At 43.7% G+C, this 17,845-nt stretch overlaps 1 protein-coding gene across 7 annotated transcripts in view; it reads left to right on the top strand.

Moving 5' to 3' along the window:
• The window catches only part of ARHGEF33 (Rho guanine nucleotide exchange factor 33), a 121,944-nt gene that overhangs the window by 55,187 nt on the left and 48,912 nt on the right, over window positions 1-17,845 (top strand). For 6 of the 7 annotated variants that reach the window (XR_005058778.2, XM_073214162.1, XM_037009332.2 and 3 more), the window contains exons 12-17: window positions 687-770; window positions 1,880-1,963; window positions 3,909-4,057; window positions 5,785-5,949; window positions 8,372-9,176; window positions 13,330-13,469. Coding sequence is in view for 6 of the 7 variants with exons in the window: in XM_073214162.1 (XP_073070263.1) it covers window positions 687-770; window positions 1,880-1,963; window positions 3,909-4,057; window positions 5,785-5,949; window positions 8,372-9,176; window positions 13,330-13,469 (1,427 nt within the window). In the remaining variant the exon portion in view is untranslated. The remainder of the gene's footprint in view (window positions 1-686; window positions 771-1,879; window positions 1,964-3,908; window positions 4,058-5,784; window positions 5,950-8,371; window positions 9,177-13,329; window positions 13,470-17,845) is intronic. The other variant, XM_037009340.2, reaches the window with a different exon arrangement.

Genomic DNA, 17,845 nt, shown 5'->3' with positions numbered 1-17,845 from the left:
ATTGTATGGGCTAATTAAAATTGATCTGCAAGCCAGATTTTGCCTGCAATCAACCTCTGTATATTAATGATACTCAACTGTGGGTAATACTACAAAGCTTATAAATTAAAGATTAGATGTAATCCTTTCCCTCTAATAGCACTTTCACTCATTTGTATTTAGTATGCTTTCTTTGGCTGAGAATTGTTATAGCTATGGGAACATAACTTTGGAAGCTGAGAATTATTTTCCTGAGGGCATATTGCATAGATGAATTTGCAATAGTGGAAATAGGCAATTAGTTGAGAACCACTGTTCTAGGCACTATGAGGTGGGTTGGACAAAGTTCCTCATTTGGATGTAGATGATTGAAATTATAAGTGATTTAAAAACAAAACATGCATTTTTATCACTTAACAATTTAAAAATACTTTTCATCTTACATAACTCCTCCCCACTTCCTTGGTTTATGATTTCGCTTTCCTTATTAAAGTAGGGCTACTGAGTTTGGTTCCCAGATCCACAGGGATTGATAGATACTTTAAAATGAAAAAGATTAAAAAAAAATACAAGACTGAAAACATATTAATGATTAAGATAATCTCTGCAAAGTACTCCTTTTTGATATACATGATTCTATAAATATATTAGCTGCTATCATTCCTGTTCCCAGGCTCTTACCATGCATTTTTGTGTTTGTTTTCAAGAATAATTTCTTGGATTATTATGTTGCCTACCTGAGGGACCTGCCTGAATGCATCTCTTTGGTTCACATTGTTGTTCTGAAGGAGGTAAGTTCTGAAAGGGCAGTGTTCACTGCCCTTTGGTTACATGTGTATCTGTGTGATGTTGCTCTTCCACCCAGGAAATACAGCACATGCACTCTGAGTTTGTCTTTAGGGGCAGGGGAATGGCTTGAACAGAGCCACAGACTCTCCTTGCTGGGGTTAAAGGAGCCACTCAAGGACAGCTGCCTCTGCTTTGGTCTTTGCCCCACCTTACACACCCTCTGCTCCATTCCACTGGAAGTTTAGACAAAGTAAACAGGTATACTAAGCAGAGATCTTCAGGGTGCAGCTTGCACAGTGTATGAGAGGATTTTCTTTTTTCACGGTCAGAAAATATGAATCTGAATATTAAACTCAAGTCAGCTTGTGTCTGTCAGTTTATAAGATCACAAAGTGGTTTTAGTCATGTAGCTTTAAGTGCTACTACTGCAGTGATATATTAGGTGCTCAATAAGCACATAAAAATATATAACAATTCTTGTTATTTTGGTCAGTAGGAAGAAACCATATCAGAAGCCCTTAAGTTAAAAGCTAACCAAGTTTCACAAGAGGTGAGGGGCTGTCTTAAACCCTCACTATTTCCAGCACAGAATGATGCCTCTCACATGTTAGTACTCAGAGAATGGAAGAGAAGGGAAGGGAAGGGACATGGAGAAAGTCCAACAAATTTCCTGCTGCCAGGCCAGCTGACCAGTTTCTAATCACACTCTTTCCCCACTCTCATTCCAGTCCAATCCACCTGTAGTGCCTTTTAGTAAACCGATGTAATGATTACTTACCGGAGACTTTATTGAATTCATTCAACTCAAATATAATTTATTGAGTGCCCACTTCTCTCTGTGCTGTGCTAAGGTGGGGTGGGGGAGGAGTGGGTACTTTGGAAAGTTGGGTGGATTCAAAAGAAGTATATGATATGCTCCCTGCTAGAGAAGTTATCTCCTTGAGCATGTCACTAAACAAGTGGCCTCTCCAATGAGCAATCAATGCTTCCTGACACTCTGGAGGAAAATGCTCTGGGAGTTAGCTCTTCCTACTCTGGTGGGATTGATTCTGGGGTTCTGTAGCCAGAGCTGAGGGACACTGAAGACTGACTCTACCTTTCTTTCATTCAGGGTGATGAAGAGATTAAATCTGACATATACACACTATTTTTTCACATAGTCCAGCGCATCCCTGAATATCTGATACATCTGCAGGTAGGCATGGCTGGGCAAGCCACCAAACTGATTTCAGGTTAACCTATTGCTTTTGGATTCCAACTGAGTAACAATGTAAACAGTCAAGGAAGGGCTCATTAGTATTTCTAAGAAGTATTTAAATGACTTAGTTTGTTATGATTACCCACCTTGTGGTATATGCTTAAGTCTCAGTCTCTAAAACTTTTTCATCCATGATGCCTACCTTTGAAGTTCTGTCTTCATTTACCAGCAGTCTCCACTCTGCTGATCCAGGATCTTTCTATGGCAGCTTCTGCTGGTCTCTGAGTACATATTCAGACCCTTCCACCTTGGTTCTGCAGTCATCTAAATGTACTTCCTAGCCCCACCCCAGCCCCCCGACATCTAAGAAATATCTATATAACCTGCTGTAACTCCGGGGAAAGGAAATCCCAGGACAAAATACCTCTAAAACTGAAATCAGTCAAAGGGAGAAATAAAACCCGCTTATTACTTACAAACTGCAGTCCAGGACCTTTTCTTTTTCCTGCTCCAGCAGAAGCAAACCAGCACTCCCCCTAACCTCTCAGGTTCAGATAAGCCCTTGGTTGCCCAGGTAATTACCCATTGATATGGAGAGGAACTTTTTCCCACCCCTGAGGAATGCCTGTTGATATGCAGATACACTAAAGTCAGGCAAGATATCTGAAAATATTATAATTTTACCCACACCTGCCCATTAACTGCTATTCTGACTACTTCCTTTTGGCTTGAGTCCAAGGTCTACCATACGTTTCTTATGTCTTATGTCACAGAAGAAGCATGAACAGGCTGACAAGCTGACTTCACACAATTTTCCCACAAAGTTTGTAGGACCCTGGAGGAAGCAGAGTTGAGAGAGGCTCATGAACACCCCTGTCAGCCCCTCTTCTTCCCACCATCCACCTATTCTGGCTTAACTGCTGACAGATCTTCCTGAATTATTCAGTAAGAGCATCTTAGAAATGCATGGGACCTATCTCAGGTAGAAATAGCCCAGTGTCAGTATTCAAAAAGACTCAATTGTATGGGGCTTTACAACTTAAAATCATTTTGTCACAATAATTATCATATTTAATCCTTTCAACAATCCCATGAAATGGGTATCATATTACCATCTTTGTGGTAAGGAAATGGAGAGCCAAAGAAATTAAGAAACTTGGACAAGTTAACATATCTAGTAGGTGAAAAAAATTTAAGACTGTACCCAGGTCTTGCAAGGAGTATGATAAATCAGAGTCCTTATTCTACTGTCTGACTTGAGTCAGATCCTGGCTCTGCTACTCATTAGATGTGTGACCTAATGAAGATTACTTAGCTGTACCTTGATTTCCTCTTTTGTTAAATGGAGGAAACAATTTCATCTATCCAATCAGGCCATGGTAAAAATTACAGAAGAAAATATATTTAAAGGGCTAGTGCTTGGCAACAGGAAGCACTCAATAATATTAGCTTTCCCAAATCCAATCAGCATGCATGTTCTACTATAGCACACTAGGCAATGTAATAGGGACCACCAGACAGGGCTTGATCATAATCTTCCTCTAAATCTCTTCCCTTCCAGCCAGCCTTGATGCCACATGTTTTCACCTTGGTCTGACTTGTTTGAGTTATTAAGCATGGCCTATAGACAGTAATTGTTAGAATAGAATGGCTCCATTACTTCAGAGATCTAATTAGTAGATCCTTCTAATTTTTCAGATGGAATTATCTTAAATTCACATCCAACTCAAGACAAGAGCAATAATGACTATTATTTCCCTTGCTGTGATGCACAAAGAGAACAGCAAGCTTGACCTTTCAGTTTGTAATTAGACTGGCCATATGTATTGTTTTGATTAAATGGCTCCCAAACCCTCATAAAAGATCAAGGTAAGGTGCAGAAGAGACAAAACATAATTTCATTCTAATTATTCAATGCTGCTTCCTTTTTTCCTCCCTCCAGAATGTCCTGAAGTTCACAGAGCAGGAACACCCTGACTATTACCTACTTCTTGTGTGTGTTCAGCGCCTTCGAGTATTTATCTCACACTACACCCTGCTGTTTCAATGCAATGAGGATTTGCTTATTCAGAAACGGAAAAAGCTCAAGAAGTAAGGATCTGATGGGGCAGTCTAGAGAGCTGATCAAAAGTTCATGAGAACAGAGGCAAAATGTTGGTGTCTCACAAGAAACCACATTGATTGTTAAATGGCTGAAATGCAGTGACAGGAGGTAGAAGAAAAGAGGGGGAGGGAAATAAAGGTGGCCAAGCTGGCTACAGGGAGGAACCTGATGTTTCAGGTTAGAAAAATTAGCACTTTCACTCTACTGCTTATGTAGACCCCCCTCTTATCTATGTTGCTAACCACCTTGAAAATAGTTTCTTGAAACTTACCAGGTTTAAAGATGCAGTTTAAGGCCAGAATGTGGTCTCTTTCATTAATTCAACAAATATTTATTAAGCACCTGTGCAAATATTTATTAAGCACCTGTATTGCCAATGGGTTTCAGCCCTGGGCAAGTTCACTATGGGTTCAGTGAGACTTTTTTATAATAACCCTTTCATAAATACAGCCCTGGATCATTTTCTTCCTATAGAGAAAAATCCTAGAAGTCCTACAGAGACCACTCCACACAGAAAAACATCTCTTGGATGGACAGTAGGAGAGAGATGGGCAGGAAGTGAATATTTACCTTGTGGATCACTAAAGCTCTTACAACAATGATAAAACTATCATCTTTAAAGTACAACAAATAGAGCCCACAGAATGAAGTCCCTAGAGACTATACCCAGCCTGAGCAAGATGCCTGGCATTGCACTTCAGACAAATAATCAGATAAATGACAGTGGAACATTCTTGGGGTGAAAGGTTTATACCCAACCTTATTCCCACGGTAGCAGGTCAATCACTAGAATCTCATCCACTCAGAGCAAGTCTGCATGCAGAAAACTGGTCTCTGCCTCTGGGCCTCTTTACCGCCGGAGCCCTCTTGATCTCTGTCCTTGGTGCTGCTACCACTCCAGCCGCTATTCTCCTGCAGGCACACAGCCCTGCAGCCCTGCAGCCATGCAGCAGCCCAGAGCACTGGGTGGAGCTCTTTATATAGGGTCAATAACAACGTGTTGCCCACACGTGTTTAGTGACCAAGCCAATCAGGACCAGTTGAAAATCCTGTAGCCATAGAAACCTTCACTTTCTCTACAGCACCTATTCTGTATCATGCACTGTTCAACATACTGAATATACTACAATGAAAAAAAGACAAAAATCTTTGCTGCATGGAGAGAGCTTACTTTTTAGAGCTAGAAAGCCAGTTAATGGATGTTAGATGGTGATAAACACTGTGGATGAAAATGAAACAAATAAAGGAGTGGGTGGTGGTTAAACAGATTTCATGCTAAAAAGCAGCAGAAAGGGCTGATTAGGGAGAATCTGGACTTCAGAGGGAACAGAAGAGTCCACAGCAGAGCTTACTAATGACTTGATTTCCTTCAAACTCATCCCAACCCAGTGAGGAAAACAATCACTTCTGCCGGTGCTTCAGACCAGAAAAAGAGGCTCTCTCTCCAGCCAGGGATTCTCTAGTGGAGGATACCTCCCCATACTACCTCTCTTCCCCAAGCTCAATTTAGACAATTAATCAGCATCCCAATCTCAATTTCCTATTATGCAAGCAACTTGGTTTGTAGAGGGCCCTGGAGAGAGAGAAAAAATTCACAACTGACCTTTATCTGAGAAATGTTACTTCCCTATCTTTTTTGACATAATTAATGTGTGTGTTCAGAGAGCCAATATCCCACTGTACACCCTGAGAATCATTACTTCCATTCTGTTAGGTCATCCATGGCGAAGCTGTACAAAGGCCTGGCTTCCCAGTGTGCAAATGCTGGGCAAGATGCTTCCCCCACTGCAGGCCCCGAGGCCGTCCGTGACAGTGGGATCCACTCAGACGAGATGCTGCAGCCCTACCCTTCTGCTCCCAGTTCTGGCCCTGCTATCACGTAAGCACCTGCTGCTGTGGAAAGGTTCATCGCAATGCCCTTGGGTCCCAGGGGGTCTGTACAGGGTAGCAGGCCAGCCTGGATTAGGAGTATGACCTTCCCTCCTGCCCCACCAGACCTGTATATGGCAAGCAGGTGACCCAAGGCTTGGATCACAGAGGAAGGCATAATATTAAGAGCTAGGCCTAGAGGCTGGAGGTTACTCCCCCAAATTTAACCACCCATGATGACTGTCCATCTACAACATGAGTCTCTTTGGGTTTGGACAATGATCAAGCAGAAGAAAGTGCCAGAATGCAGGAAGGCATTTTACAGCCCCTCAGAAGAGTTGGAACCCACTTAGGTCTCCAAAAGACAGAGTGGAAAGGGAGTCCTAGTCAGGGGTCAGTGGAAGTCTGGGCTCTGAGAAAGAGAAATAAATTTGAGGTGATGCAAAAAAGATGTTGTTTAGCCCTTCCCAATTTTCCTTGAAGCTTCTTCAGAAAAGGACTTCATAAGCTCTGTTCATTTATGACAGCTTTTCTGAAAGCTGTTCTGGGCAATGGATGTATCTGACAGCTTTTTAAATTCTCTGCACACAACCCTGTAGCACACTAAGCTAGATTCTTATTCAGCAAACTTCTCGATGGATCTTTAGGGTAAAGATTAGGCCACTTACATATATGGAACTCATTTTACTTCTGAAAGATAACAAAGTTTGGCTAGCTTTGAAATCAGGACTTTTGGAAGGATAAGGGAAACCAAAACAGAATTCTAAATTCTCACTTTACAAACACAGACAATTCTCACAAAGCTCCTTTTTTATTCTATAATTTCTGCTTTAGGTTTTAGTATTTTAAAGAAAATTTAGAAGTCATGCAAGAAGCTACTTTTCCTTCCTAAAATTACAATGAACCAAGAGGTAGGTAATTGAGATTATTTCAATTTTTAATCACTAGTTTTTAGAATGCCAATTGCAATCACTGGAAGGAGCAACTGATCAATAATGCAAAATGAATAGTTTCCTTTTTCTGCTCTCATCTCTTAAAACTGAGAACATTTTATCAGTCAGAGATGGAAGTGCAAATGTGGAGAGGCAAGAGGGAGAAATTCCATGTTCATTCTGAAACCTAACAGACATTAATCTTTTTATAAATATAGCCCTAGATGATTTTCTTCCTATAGAGAAAAATCCTAGAAGTCCTATAGAGAGAGAACTCCACACTGAAAAAAGAAATCTCTTGGATGGACAGTAGGAGAGAGATAGGCAAGAAGTAAATATTTACTTTGTGGATCACTAAAGCTCTTACAACAATGATAAAACTATCATCTTTAAAGTACAACAAATAGAGCCCCCAGAATGAAGTCCCTAGAGATTATACCCAGCCTGAACAAGATGCCTGACATTGCATTTTGGACAAATAATCAGAAAAAAACAATCTTCCAAGTCAAAAGAAAATTTGACTCAGGTCAGTATTTCATTTTTCTATTTTTTTTCACCTCTGTTGTGTGAGACCTAATTTTCATCTTAAGATAACCAGACAAAGATACTCAGTGTTAGCATTTACATCTATATTCTTTATGCATTTTTGTGGTAGAATAAAATTTGAATAAACAAACTAGTAGAATAACCAGTTTGGTCAGTGTATGTAAAAGTAGTCCTCTCACATTTGTGGCAATTAAATTCCAAAGGAACCAGCAGACTACATACAGTCTGATGGGTATGCTATCTTAGCATCCTTTGTAAATAATTCACTCTCCATGATTTAACAAAAAAACCTTCCATGAAATTGAGCATATTTAGAGTGACAGACTTTTTGGTTTTCGTGGGTAGAAGTTTGAGGCAATATACAGCATGCTTTATAGCCACAAGGAATTTGTTAGTTTTGTATTATGCAAATTTCAAATATAAACAAAAGGAAGGTGTACAGTGAAGCCCATATACCAACCCCAGTTTCAACAGTTTTCAAGATGGTACATTTACTTCATCTAGGAATTTGTTCTTAAACGTGAAGATCCATGAGTTGAACAAAGGTTGTTTTCATTATCTTGCATGACTCTGCAAGAGCAGAAAAGGTAAAGAAGAGAGATAAGAGGTACCTGGGGCCCTGACGCGTGGTGGGGGCTTCCACATGGGGAGTGATGACTGTCCTGGGCCCGCCAGCCATTCCTACGCAGGGCCTCCTTGCTCAAATGTATACTTCTGGCATCCGCTTTACTGACTACTTTCACTCTCCCAACTGGGGGACCAGGGCTCGTGGGAACTCCTTAATGGGAGAAGCCTGTGGAGCATGGTAGGTTAATACACGTAGGCGCCTGGGGGGCGGAGGGGAGACACAGAGAGGAACTGGCAGTTTGGGCAGGAAGCCTGTTGTTGCTCCAGGCCTTGCAGCACGAATAAACCCCGTAAGCATCTCTTTTGTATTCTGTTTCCCCCTTAAAGACATTTGATGCCCCCAGTGAAGAAAAGCCAACAGCAAAGCTTGATGGAGAGCATGCAGCCCGGGAAGCCCTGTGACTGGGAGATGGAGGGCAGAAAGCACGAGAGGCCAGAGAGCCTCCTGGCGCCGGCGCAGTTCTGTGCGGCCGAGCAGGACGTGAAGGCGCTCGCTGGGCCCCTGCAGGCCATCCCGGAGATGGACTTCGAGCCCTCGCCCGCCGAGCCACTGAGTAACGTGGAGCGCTCGCTGCGCGCCCCGGCCGAGCTCCTGCCCGACGCCCGCGGCTTCGTGCCGGCGGCCTACGAGGAGTTCGAGTACGGCGGCGAGATCTTCGCGCTGCCCGCGCCCTACGACGAGGAGCCGTTCCAGGCCCCGGCCCTCTTCGAGAACTGCTCGCCCGCCTCCTCCGAGTCCAGCCTGGACATCTGCTTCCTGCGGCCCGTCAGCTTCGCCCTGGAGGCCGAGCGGCCCGAGCACGCGCTGCAGCCGCTGCCCAAGAGCGCCACGTCGCCGGCGAGCAGCAGCGGCGCCTACAAGCTGGAGGCGGCGGCGCAGGCGCACGGCAAGGCCAAGCCGCTGAGCCGCTCGCTCAAGGAGTTCCCGCGCGCGCCGCCCGCCGAGGGCGTGGCCCCGCGCCTCTACAGCACGCGCAGCAGCAGCGGCGGCCGCGCGCCGCTCAAGGCCGAGCGCGCCGCGCCGCCGCACGGCCCGGCCGCCGCCGCCGCCGCCGCCCGCGGCGCGCCCAGGACGTTCTTCCCCCAACAGAGGTCCCAAAGCGAAAAGCAGACCTATTTGGAAGTAAGGAGGGTAAAGTAAAACCGAACCCAAACCCACAGCCCCGGCAGCCCCGGGCCTAGATCTCCAGTGGGCAGCCTGGGCACACCGAGTTTGAGAGTTTGCCGAGGGGGCCGGAGGCCCAGCTGGGCGCTGCGGTGCTACCCCAGTTGCCTTCGAAGGCGAGCGCCAGCGCCAGTTCTGCAGCACGGGACATGGGCATGTCGTGCAGACCTTGGCTCTTCTTAGACCTGAGCACACCATCACCCCCACTTAGAGTTCGGGGTGTTCTTTGCCTTCCTGCTAAAGCTGTGGCAGAATTGCCCTTCACTTTCAGAGCACCACACCCCAGCCCAGGCCTGTTTCTTCCCCTGCCTGTTAGGCACACCTCCTTGTATAAATGTTCAAAACATTAAACACTGTGCCAGACCACTCTGCTCCCCACCCTGCACCAGACCGTTTGTGACGAGGGCGGAGGCCAGTCGCCCTATACCACTGTGGACACCCTCAAAGTTCCTGAAAAACTAAATTCACTTCTGTTCCCTTTTCTTTCGACTGGAAAAGGGTGTCCCATTACTTTGCAGATTCCTGTGGGACGGGACAACACAAAATAACCAAGGAAACATTGACTCACACCATCTTTGGCCTCCACATCAATGTGTAGTGGCTTGATGCCTAACCCTGGTGTCTGCAAGACTTGGGTCATTTGAAGAGGTGTTTAAATACATATCCAGGAAAGGACTAGTAGTGTCTAAGCAAATAATTTCTCTGCATGTGATTGGAACAAAGGCAATTTCTGATTAAGCAGAGCGACAGGATAGCTCTGACCTGTGCCACCGTCCTTCTGTTTAACAGTATTTGAGAAGTGGTTTAGGGTTTACAGGGAAGCTCTGTAGTGGTACATCTTGAAAATGACATAGTCCAGGACTGACTTCATCTGCACTATCATTTGCATCAAGCTCTGGGTATCATTTGCTTAGGTTAGAAGGAGATTTCAGAGAAATAAGGGCTCTACATCCCACCTATTCCCATTTCCAAGTGAGTGGTAACAGATAGAGTATCACTGACTCCTTTCATTCATTCATTTTTTTCATCAAACAGTGAGCACTTGCCAGGCGCCAGGCTCTGCTAAGTGCTAAGAGTTCAGAAATAGCCCCTAGTCTCTGCCCTCCAGGACCAGTGGCTTAGTACAGAGAGGAGAGAGAAATACTAAATTATAATAAGCTGTAGTGAGCACATGGGAAGGGTATTTAAACCGTTCTGGGGGTGGTGGTGGTCAGAGAAGTCCTCTTCGAGAAGTTGAATGTCTGAATCTGATTTTTAAACTGCCTGGAAGTCAGCTAGGTGAAGAGTAGGGTAGGGGAATATGAAAAAAGGTTCATGGGCCTTTAAAAAAACAGTAGGGTAATGCTTTTCTGCTTAAAGACTTTGCCAGGTGGAAGTGATGGACATTAGGCCAGAGGAACAGGATGGGGCTTGGTCATGAACCTTGGCCCTTGTAGCCCACCTGGACTGTGGGAATCAAAGCCTGTGTCTTGTTCCTGCAGAGGACAAAAGGACTTTAGTGTGCTCAGCTAAAGTTGCTGAGGTTCTCAGAGTTCTCAGATTTCCTTCTGGCTCTGACCTTCAATTCTGAACTTTAAAAATTTTATTAGACAAAATTTCTTAGGCAAATAAATCTTAGGCATGTGTTAAAGTTTAGAAGTTTATGAACAAGGGAACTAGAAAGAAAATAATAGTGTCAATTCAAAGAGACTCAGGATGATCAGAGATTTTCATACAAAACCCTCCAACTAGTATATAGCTAAGCTGCAAAGAATACTTTCAATTCACATGTTCACAGAAATGTCTTTTCTTTCTTAGTTGATAGGTGAGAAATTGGGAATTCAGTAATTCCCAGGCCAAAACCATCAGTCAAAAATAACAAGTAATGTATCTGCGAAGCAAACAATGGGTAAAATATTTGTGGCTGTTTATCAGACATAACAGAAAACAATAATATATTAGGGACTGTGAATCAGACATACTGGAGAGTCAGTCTCATCCCCTAACAGTCTCAGACTGAGTCAGGTCAGTTCAGAAAGTGACACTAAGGAGGTGTCAAATGGAGGTCTGTTAGAAGAGGCATTTTTTCTTTCAATTACCAGTAAGGTTTTAAGCATGTGAATTTTTTAAACTTCACATTGCTTATTTCTGTTTTTGTACTAAATTTTTCTTTCTAAAAACTCAGAAGGTGTTGATCGTTGAGAATCCTAGAGAGGTGGCATGCAGAGTACAGGTGGGCAGAGGCTGTGTGTGTGTGTGTTTGTAGATGTAGCATGTACATGTATGTATGTATGTGTCTGTGTATATATGTACATGGGTGTACATGTTTGTGTGAGTTTGAGGTGGGAGCAGAGTAGGATTTTTAGTTGCAAAAGATTAACCCTTCAAAAGCCCTGTCTTTAAAGGGGTCAGCTCTTTCCTACTGAGATGTGCAAAGCTCCTGCTATTGCATCTCTTCACCTATACTCTGTATCTTCCATCCCTGCCCTGCAGAGCCAGCCAAACCTAAGTCTTTAGTGTTTTTTCTCTAAGAGTGATGAAGACAGTATCCTTTAGTGCAGATAGCACCTGACTAGGTGTCAGGAGATTGGAATTCTAGTTCTGCCTCTGTTGCCAAATACTCTGTGCTTTTGGACAGTTCACCTGGCTTCTCTGTGCCTCCAGTTTTCTCACCTGTAAAAATAATACATACTTTACCCACCTCACAGGATTGTTGTGAGGATGAGGCCAAATAAGATAGAGTCTGTGAATATGCTTTGTAAAGTCTGGAATGTAGAAAGATGCAAGATCTTATCAAGAACATGATTCCACAGAAAGATTTCCTTAAACTACTGATATGTTTAGTTACTAAATAATCTCGAAAAGCCCACTTCTCAAAATGTGACCCTGGGGCTCGTTGTGAATGTATTACTTGAGAGCTTGTTATAAATGAAAAGTTGGGGCCCCACCCCAGACTTTCTGAGTCAGAATCTGCATTTTAGCAAGATTCCAGGCGATTCATATAAACATTCACTGCAGATGGGCAGGTTTTCAGAATGTGCGTGTGCATAAGGATTACCTAGGCCTAACTCCAGAGATTCTGATTCAGAAAGTCCTGGGGTAGGGCTCAGGGATCTACATTTCTAAATAGAGGCCCTTATTGATCCTGTAGCCCCTGACCACACTTTGAGAAACACCACACTAAGCCATCAAAATGTTGATCTCCATGGTTTAGTTATGAATTTTAGTAGAATATCAGAGAATCCCTAGATCTCCTACAACCCCAAATTAGGGTTTCAAAGTCAAACCCATATATTTCCTGGAACAAATTTATCCCCCGTGACTCATTGCTTCTCTGTCAGCAAGCAGTCCCCCATCCAGATCATGAGACTTCCACAGTGTTTTTTGCTTTGACTTGTTGGGTTCTCTTCCTAAATTCAAAATAAAGCAGCTATTTTTGGTGGCTTTTACATTTCAATCACATGAAAGTAAATATTTGTTCAGAAGGAATATAAATTTATATGCACATCTACTTTATTTAACACATCTCACATTTTAAAAGAAACTAGAGAGTTCACAAAACATAGAGCCTTATTTTAAATTTATTTTTACAGTCCAAATACCATGGATCAAAAATTGTAAAAACTCTATTAAAGCCATATTTGCAGGTTGAAAGTACTAGTTGACATTACTTCTAAACAGATACGATTTTTCAAAAACACCTTCCCTCATTTATAGTTAAAATGGAGAGTTAGGAACATGAGTTTAAAAGTAGTATGACATTCAGGGAACTTCCTTGTTTTATAGAAAGAAAAATCCAAAGATAGAGCAAGCAAGACATTATTGGTGCCAGACTAAGTTTTATACTCTTGAAACATTTGCTGACTTTATTTCCTGATCTTTAATTATTGTTATATCATAATCCTACTCTAGACTATTCTCCTTGATACATAGAAAATACTTCTATATTTAGCAGAAAATTACTCTCTTTAAAATCACTGATTTCTTTATTAGCCTAGGTTTGCTTTAGTGGGAATAGGGTGTCCACCATTAGTCTTCTGGGGCAGGAGGGGAAAGTGACCAAATTAAAAATTGTCCCATAGTCAGGACACATGTTAACTTTTGGAAAGAGTAAAAGAACAACCCTCTTTTGTGTTTTCAGGAGATGCACTTAGAAGACGCCACCAGATTCTGTCCCAAGGAAGAAAGAGAAAGCGAGCAGACATCTTTCAGCGATCAAAACCCCAGGCAAGACCAGAAAGGGGGCTTTCGCAGCTCCTTCCGCAAGCTCTTTAAAAAGAAGTGAGTAGCCCTTAGACAAGACAGCATTCTAACTCATTTCCCTTTGGGCTAAGTCCTGAGGTTTTAACACTAATAAGTATCAAGTAGCTTGATTTCATACAACTGCTTCAAGCTCAGTTCCTGCACCCAGTAGCCACGATTCCTGCCAGGTGAAGATGTTTCTTGTTGTAATCTAGAGTAAAAACAAACTCAGCTCTGTCCACTGCCTCTTCATCTTTTAGCCCTACGTTACTGTTACCAAAGGCATGTGTCCTGAGAGAAGTGAGCAGAGGAAGTTCCCCTGGGAAATGAGCTGGTAACAGTCATATCCCTTGCAGGCTGGGAGGAGTGGGATCCACTGTTGGAGTTGGGTGTGACGGGTGCTCCATCACAATCTCCCCACCCGTGGAAAGTTTTCTGTGGCATCTCAGCACTTCTGCCTATAGGGGACTAGTTATCCTGGATGCTAGTACATGTTTATTGGGACTTATGCTAGGGATTTGGCTTGGGTCCTAGTTAAAAAAATCACCTAACTGGAGTTTCCAAGCTCCATGGGAGGCACAAAAATGACTTTTTCCTTCTGTGGTCCTTTTTAATTCTAAGCCCTTGTATGGAATCAAACACCAGGCATTTGGACTAGCACTTAGCAGCACTGCAGACTTAGTAATCAAGCATGGAATGGAAGGAAGAGAGAACTGAGCATTAGCATTTGACCGTAAAAGAGTTCTCCAGTCCAGCCACTGCCTGCCCGAGAGATGGCTGTCTCTGGCCCCACTGGTCCTCAGGCCTACTTCCCTCTCTCTTAAAGAGAGATTCCCTGCTACTTAGATTCTTTTGGTAAAGGAGGGTCCTGCTGTCAGTTTTAAATAGCAAGGGTTCATATTTTAGTGGATGGAAAAGTTAAACAAAGATTATTGTTGCCTTGGGAGAATTGCTGGTAAGTGAGGAAGTGCACGGAAATCACTTTCTCCATGAGGGTACAGGTTACTGGCTGATTTAGATCATGGTCTTGATGGAAGAATTGGAAGCAGGCCTGGAGCGAGGACTTTTCTGATGGTTTGTCTAATACTCCCACGGGGGAGGTAGTACTGAGATTAGTGGGTCTCTGATTGTTGGTCCCTTCCTGCTTTTACTGGCAGAAGGGGAAGAGGAAGGCAGAACAACAGTGCTGCCATCAGACACAGCCCTGCTCTGCTAGGTCCCCTTCCAGTTTTGCTAAGTTAGCCCCATGCATGCATGCATGACTATTGCTGGATGCCCTTATTGAGGGGGTGGGGAGTTAGGAATTGTATCCCTCTCTCTAGGATCATAGATCTTCCCCGGCCCAGTGCCTGCCTCTGACAGGTTTGACAGGAGAGAAGAGACATGGAAGCAGACGGCTCTCCAGCCTGACCTTGGGATTTAGGCTCCTAAATCCCTCTAAGGGTTCCAAAATCCTAAGGGCACCTGCTTGAGTCTTTCTCTTTTCTTAAAACCACAGTATTCCCAAAACAAATAGCCACTTTTGCCCACTGCCATTTATACAATTTATAATGACAGCCTGAAAACAATGACCCATGGATCCATCACTGGTTCCTTTACAAATTGCCGTTCATCAGAGAGATGTAAGCGACTGCTCAGCCTGTATGCAGGAGCACAACTAGCAGTGATGAGTAAGAGGGAAGACCTGTCTAAAAGATGCAGCTCCTTGGAATGGGAGCTGGCTGCCTTGTGGAGGAGTGGGATTTCTTAAGTAGAAACTAGGTGATAATCAGCGATGCCAGGAAAGAGACTCCTACACTGGGGGGAGATGGACTGAGATAGTCACCTGAGTCCTTTCAAGGGCTGAGATGTGCTTTATCTGTAGTTTGACTTTGTTGTAGATCAGTCTGAGTAATCACATCTTTTTAACACCTGAAACAATTAATATGACTTTGGGACCTATAATTTTAAGGACTCACCATGTAGAAGACCAGGTTTTATCTTTCTGTAGTCCCCCCACCCCCAGCCCTAGGTTTAGTGCTGAAGACTTGCTGTGGATTCTTCAGATTCATGTTGGTTGATTGCTTTCAGTCCTCTTGCAGCTTTTTGGGATTCATTTTAGGGCCAAATGGATCCCCTTAGTCCCCTTATCCTTTCTCATAAACCAGTCCCAATCATATTACTGCCATCAATCCTGGCACTGCTTAGGTATTTAAAATCTGGAGTGTTATAGGAATGGAAACACAGGTGGTGCCACACAGGTGGCTGCTTCCTCCAGCAGGCTTTCTGGCTTCTTACATCTGGCATATGGCTGTGAGCGCCATCAGGTGACGCTTGCTTATCACCTTGTGTCCAGGGTGCCACAGTGGGCAATTGGAGGACTTGGCATGGGATAATGAAGCAGCTTGAGTAGCTTCTTCTTAGTGTTTTCTTCCAAGAACCATGGAAAGTTTGCTCCATTGTGCTAAGGTAGAAAGGAAGGGCAGGGAAGCCCCAGCATAGCACAGAAAGGTCAATGGCCCAACTGATGAGAACACGCCCTTCTCATTAATTAAGCATTCTTTCTTGTGTGCATATACTGGGTGAGATACTTGTTTAGGAATCACTCAGAATCACCCGGCCATTATGTAGGAACTTGCACTCTGAAGTAAGGCACGTGGACAGCACAGGGAGGAACCAGAAGGAGACATTCAGCTCATTTTCCTCCTCTGTGCTGGGAGGTCAGGCTGGCAGCAAGCCCTGTGACTTGAAGAAGTGGTTAATCCTGGGTGCTGGAACCATGCCAGAGCCTGGCCTCAGAGGTCCAAATGGGCCAGTGCCAAAAAAGTCCCCTGTGTCACATCTGGGGCTGGCTGCCTGCCTCCCCCACAGCCCTCTGGAGGCTCATTCCTGTCTACACTGACACACTTTTTGTATCCATAGGGGCTTGTTTGGCTGGTGGCCCCACACACCCAGAATGCTGCTTCGGGATGAAGCTAGGCATGGAGCCAGATGCAGCAGAAAACCTGAGAAAGGGTTCTCTTCCCTCTGAGGCGGGGAGGGCCGAATGCTCATACCCACAAGGATTCAGAAGGGAGAGTCAAGTTGACATCATTAAAAAAAATCCTGTAAAATGCCCAAGATATTTTGGGAAATGGATGACCCTCTGATGGTTTCTATCTCAGGCACATTTGTCCTGGGTAGATACCAGGTCACATGTCCCTGAAGGCTGCCCAGAGTTGATCGGAATAAGACTGCATATCATAAAGTTGGAAATGTTCAGTGACTTTAAAACTTTTAAATGAGGATTCTTAAAAGCCAGGAACAGATCTACTGTGATAGGCTGATGCTGGACTGAATCCATAACCCCCTGCCTTTGAACAAACAATTCCATTCTAGAAGGATCTATATGGAGGCTGTCAAAGACTTAAATCTAGACTATCCCGAAGTCTGAGGCTACTTCATCTTTATATATAAAGGTTGCACTTAGGTTAATACATATTCTTGGTTGAGGGTGTGGCAGAGGCGGAGAGGGTTATGTAAGGAAGTTTAGGGATAGGGAATGTAGATGCTCTCTCCTCTTATCCTCAGATTTGGGGGGAATGGAAGACAAAGAATGTGGCTTCCAAATGATTAGTCCTCCTTCCTAATCCGCTCTCTTCCCCTTTAACACTTTCTAACTCATGCTTCAGAGTCAATCATTCCCAGTCATCACCCTCCTTCCAGCAATCACATCAAAACCTCTCTATTTTCTTAACCACATACAGAGAGAGCACTTCTGCAGGCCCATATATAATTGAATGCCAGTGAATAGTCTTCTTTTGGGGTCTTATCAGCTGTTTTTGCATATGCCCAGCCTCGGCTGTGGAACAGACCAGGTAACAGAAGGCAGGACTACTAATGAATCAACTGATCATTCTACCCTCACCTTCTTCTCTACCTCCTTCAAGCCTATCTCAAGTCCTTACCCCACCTCCCATTCTTACCCACTTTGGGGTTCTCTCATTTCCCACTTATTTTCCTATATAACTTTAAAATTGAAGGGGATGGTTGAAGGCATTTTAGATTACTTAAACCTGATTTCAAGTGTTTCTCAATAGGTCTTTTGAAATCAGTCATGAAGTTAAGGGTCTCAGTGTACTAGGTTGTTTCTAGCACAAAACAAGTAAAAGAAATGATTCTAGCCAATTGGAGATTACAGTCCAAATGTAAGGGTAGCCTAGCTGCGAGGTTTAGTACCTAGAACACAGCACTCAACAAATACATGGTAAATGAATGGTCATTTGTTACCCTGTTGATTGCCAGGGCTGACTGATTTGGCTGACAGGATGGGTGTTTTCCTGCACCCTTATACTTCTCCACATGCATGTCTCCTAAACCTTTCAAGGGGAACAGTCTTTCCAGTCAGAAAACCAGCCCTTCTTAGTTCAGAGGGTTCTGCTGCACTAGATTTCAAT

Source organism: Manis javanica, chromosome 1, assembly GCF_040802235.1.
Source record: "Manis javanica isolate MJ-LG chromosome 1, MJ_LKY, whole genome shotgun sequence".
Lineage (NCBI taxonomy): Eukaryota > Metazoa > Chordata > Mammalia > Pholidota > Manidae > Manis > Manis javanica.
The sequence above is the reverse complement of the archived record's forward strand: the minus strand, read 5'-3'. Positions and strand labels throughout refer to the sequence as shown.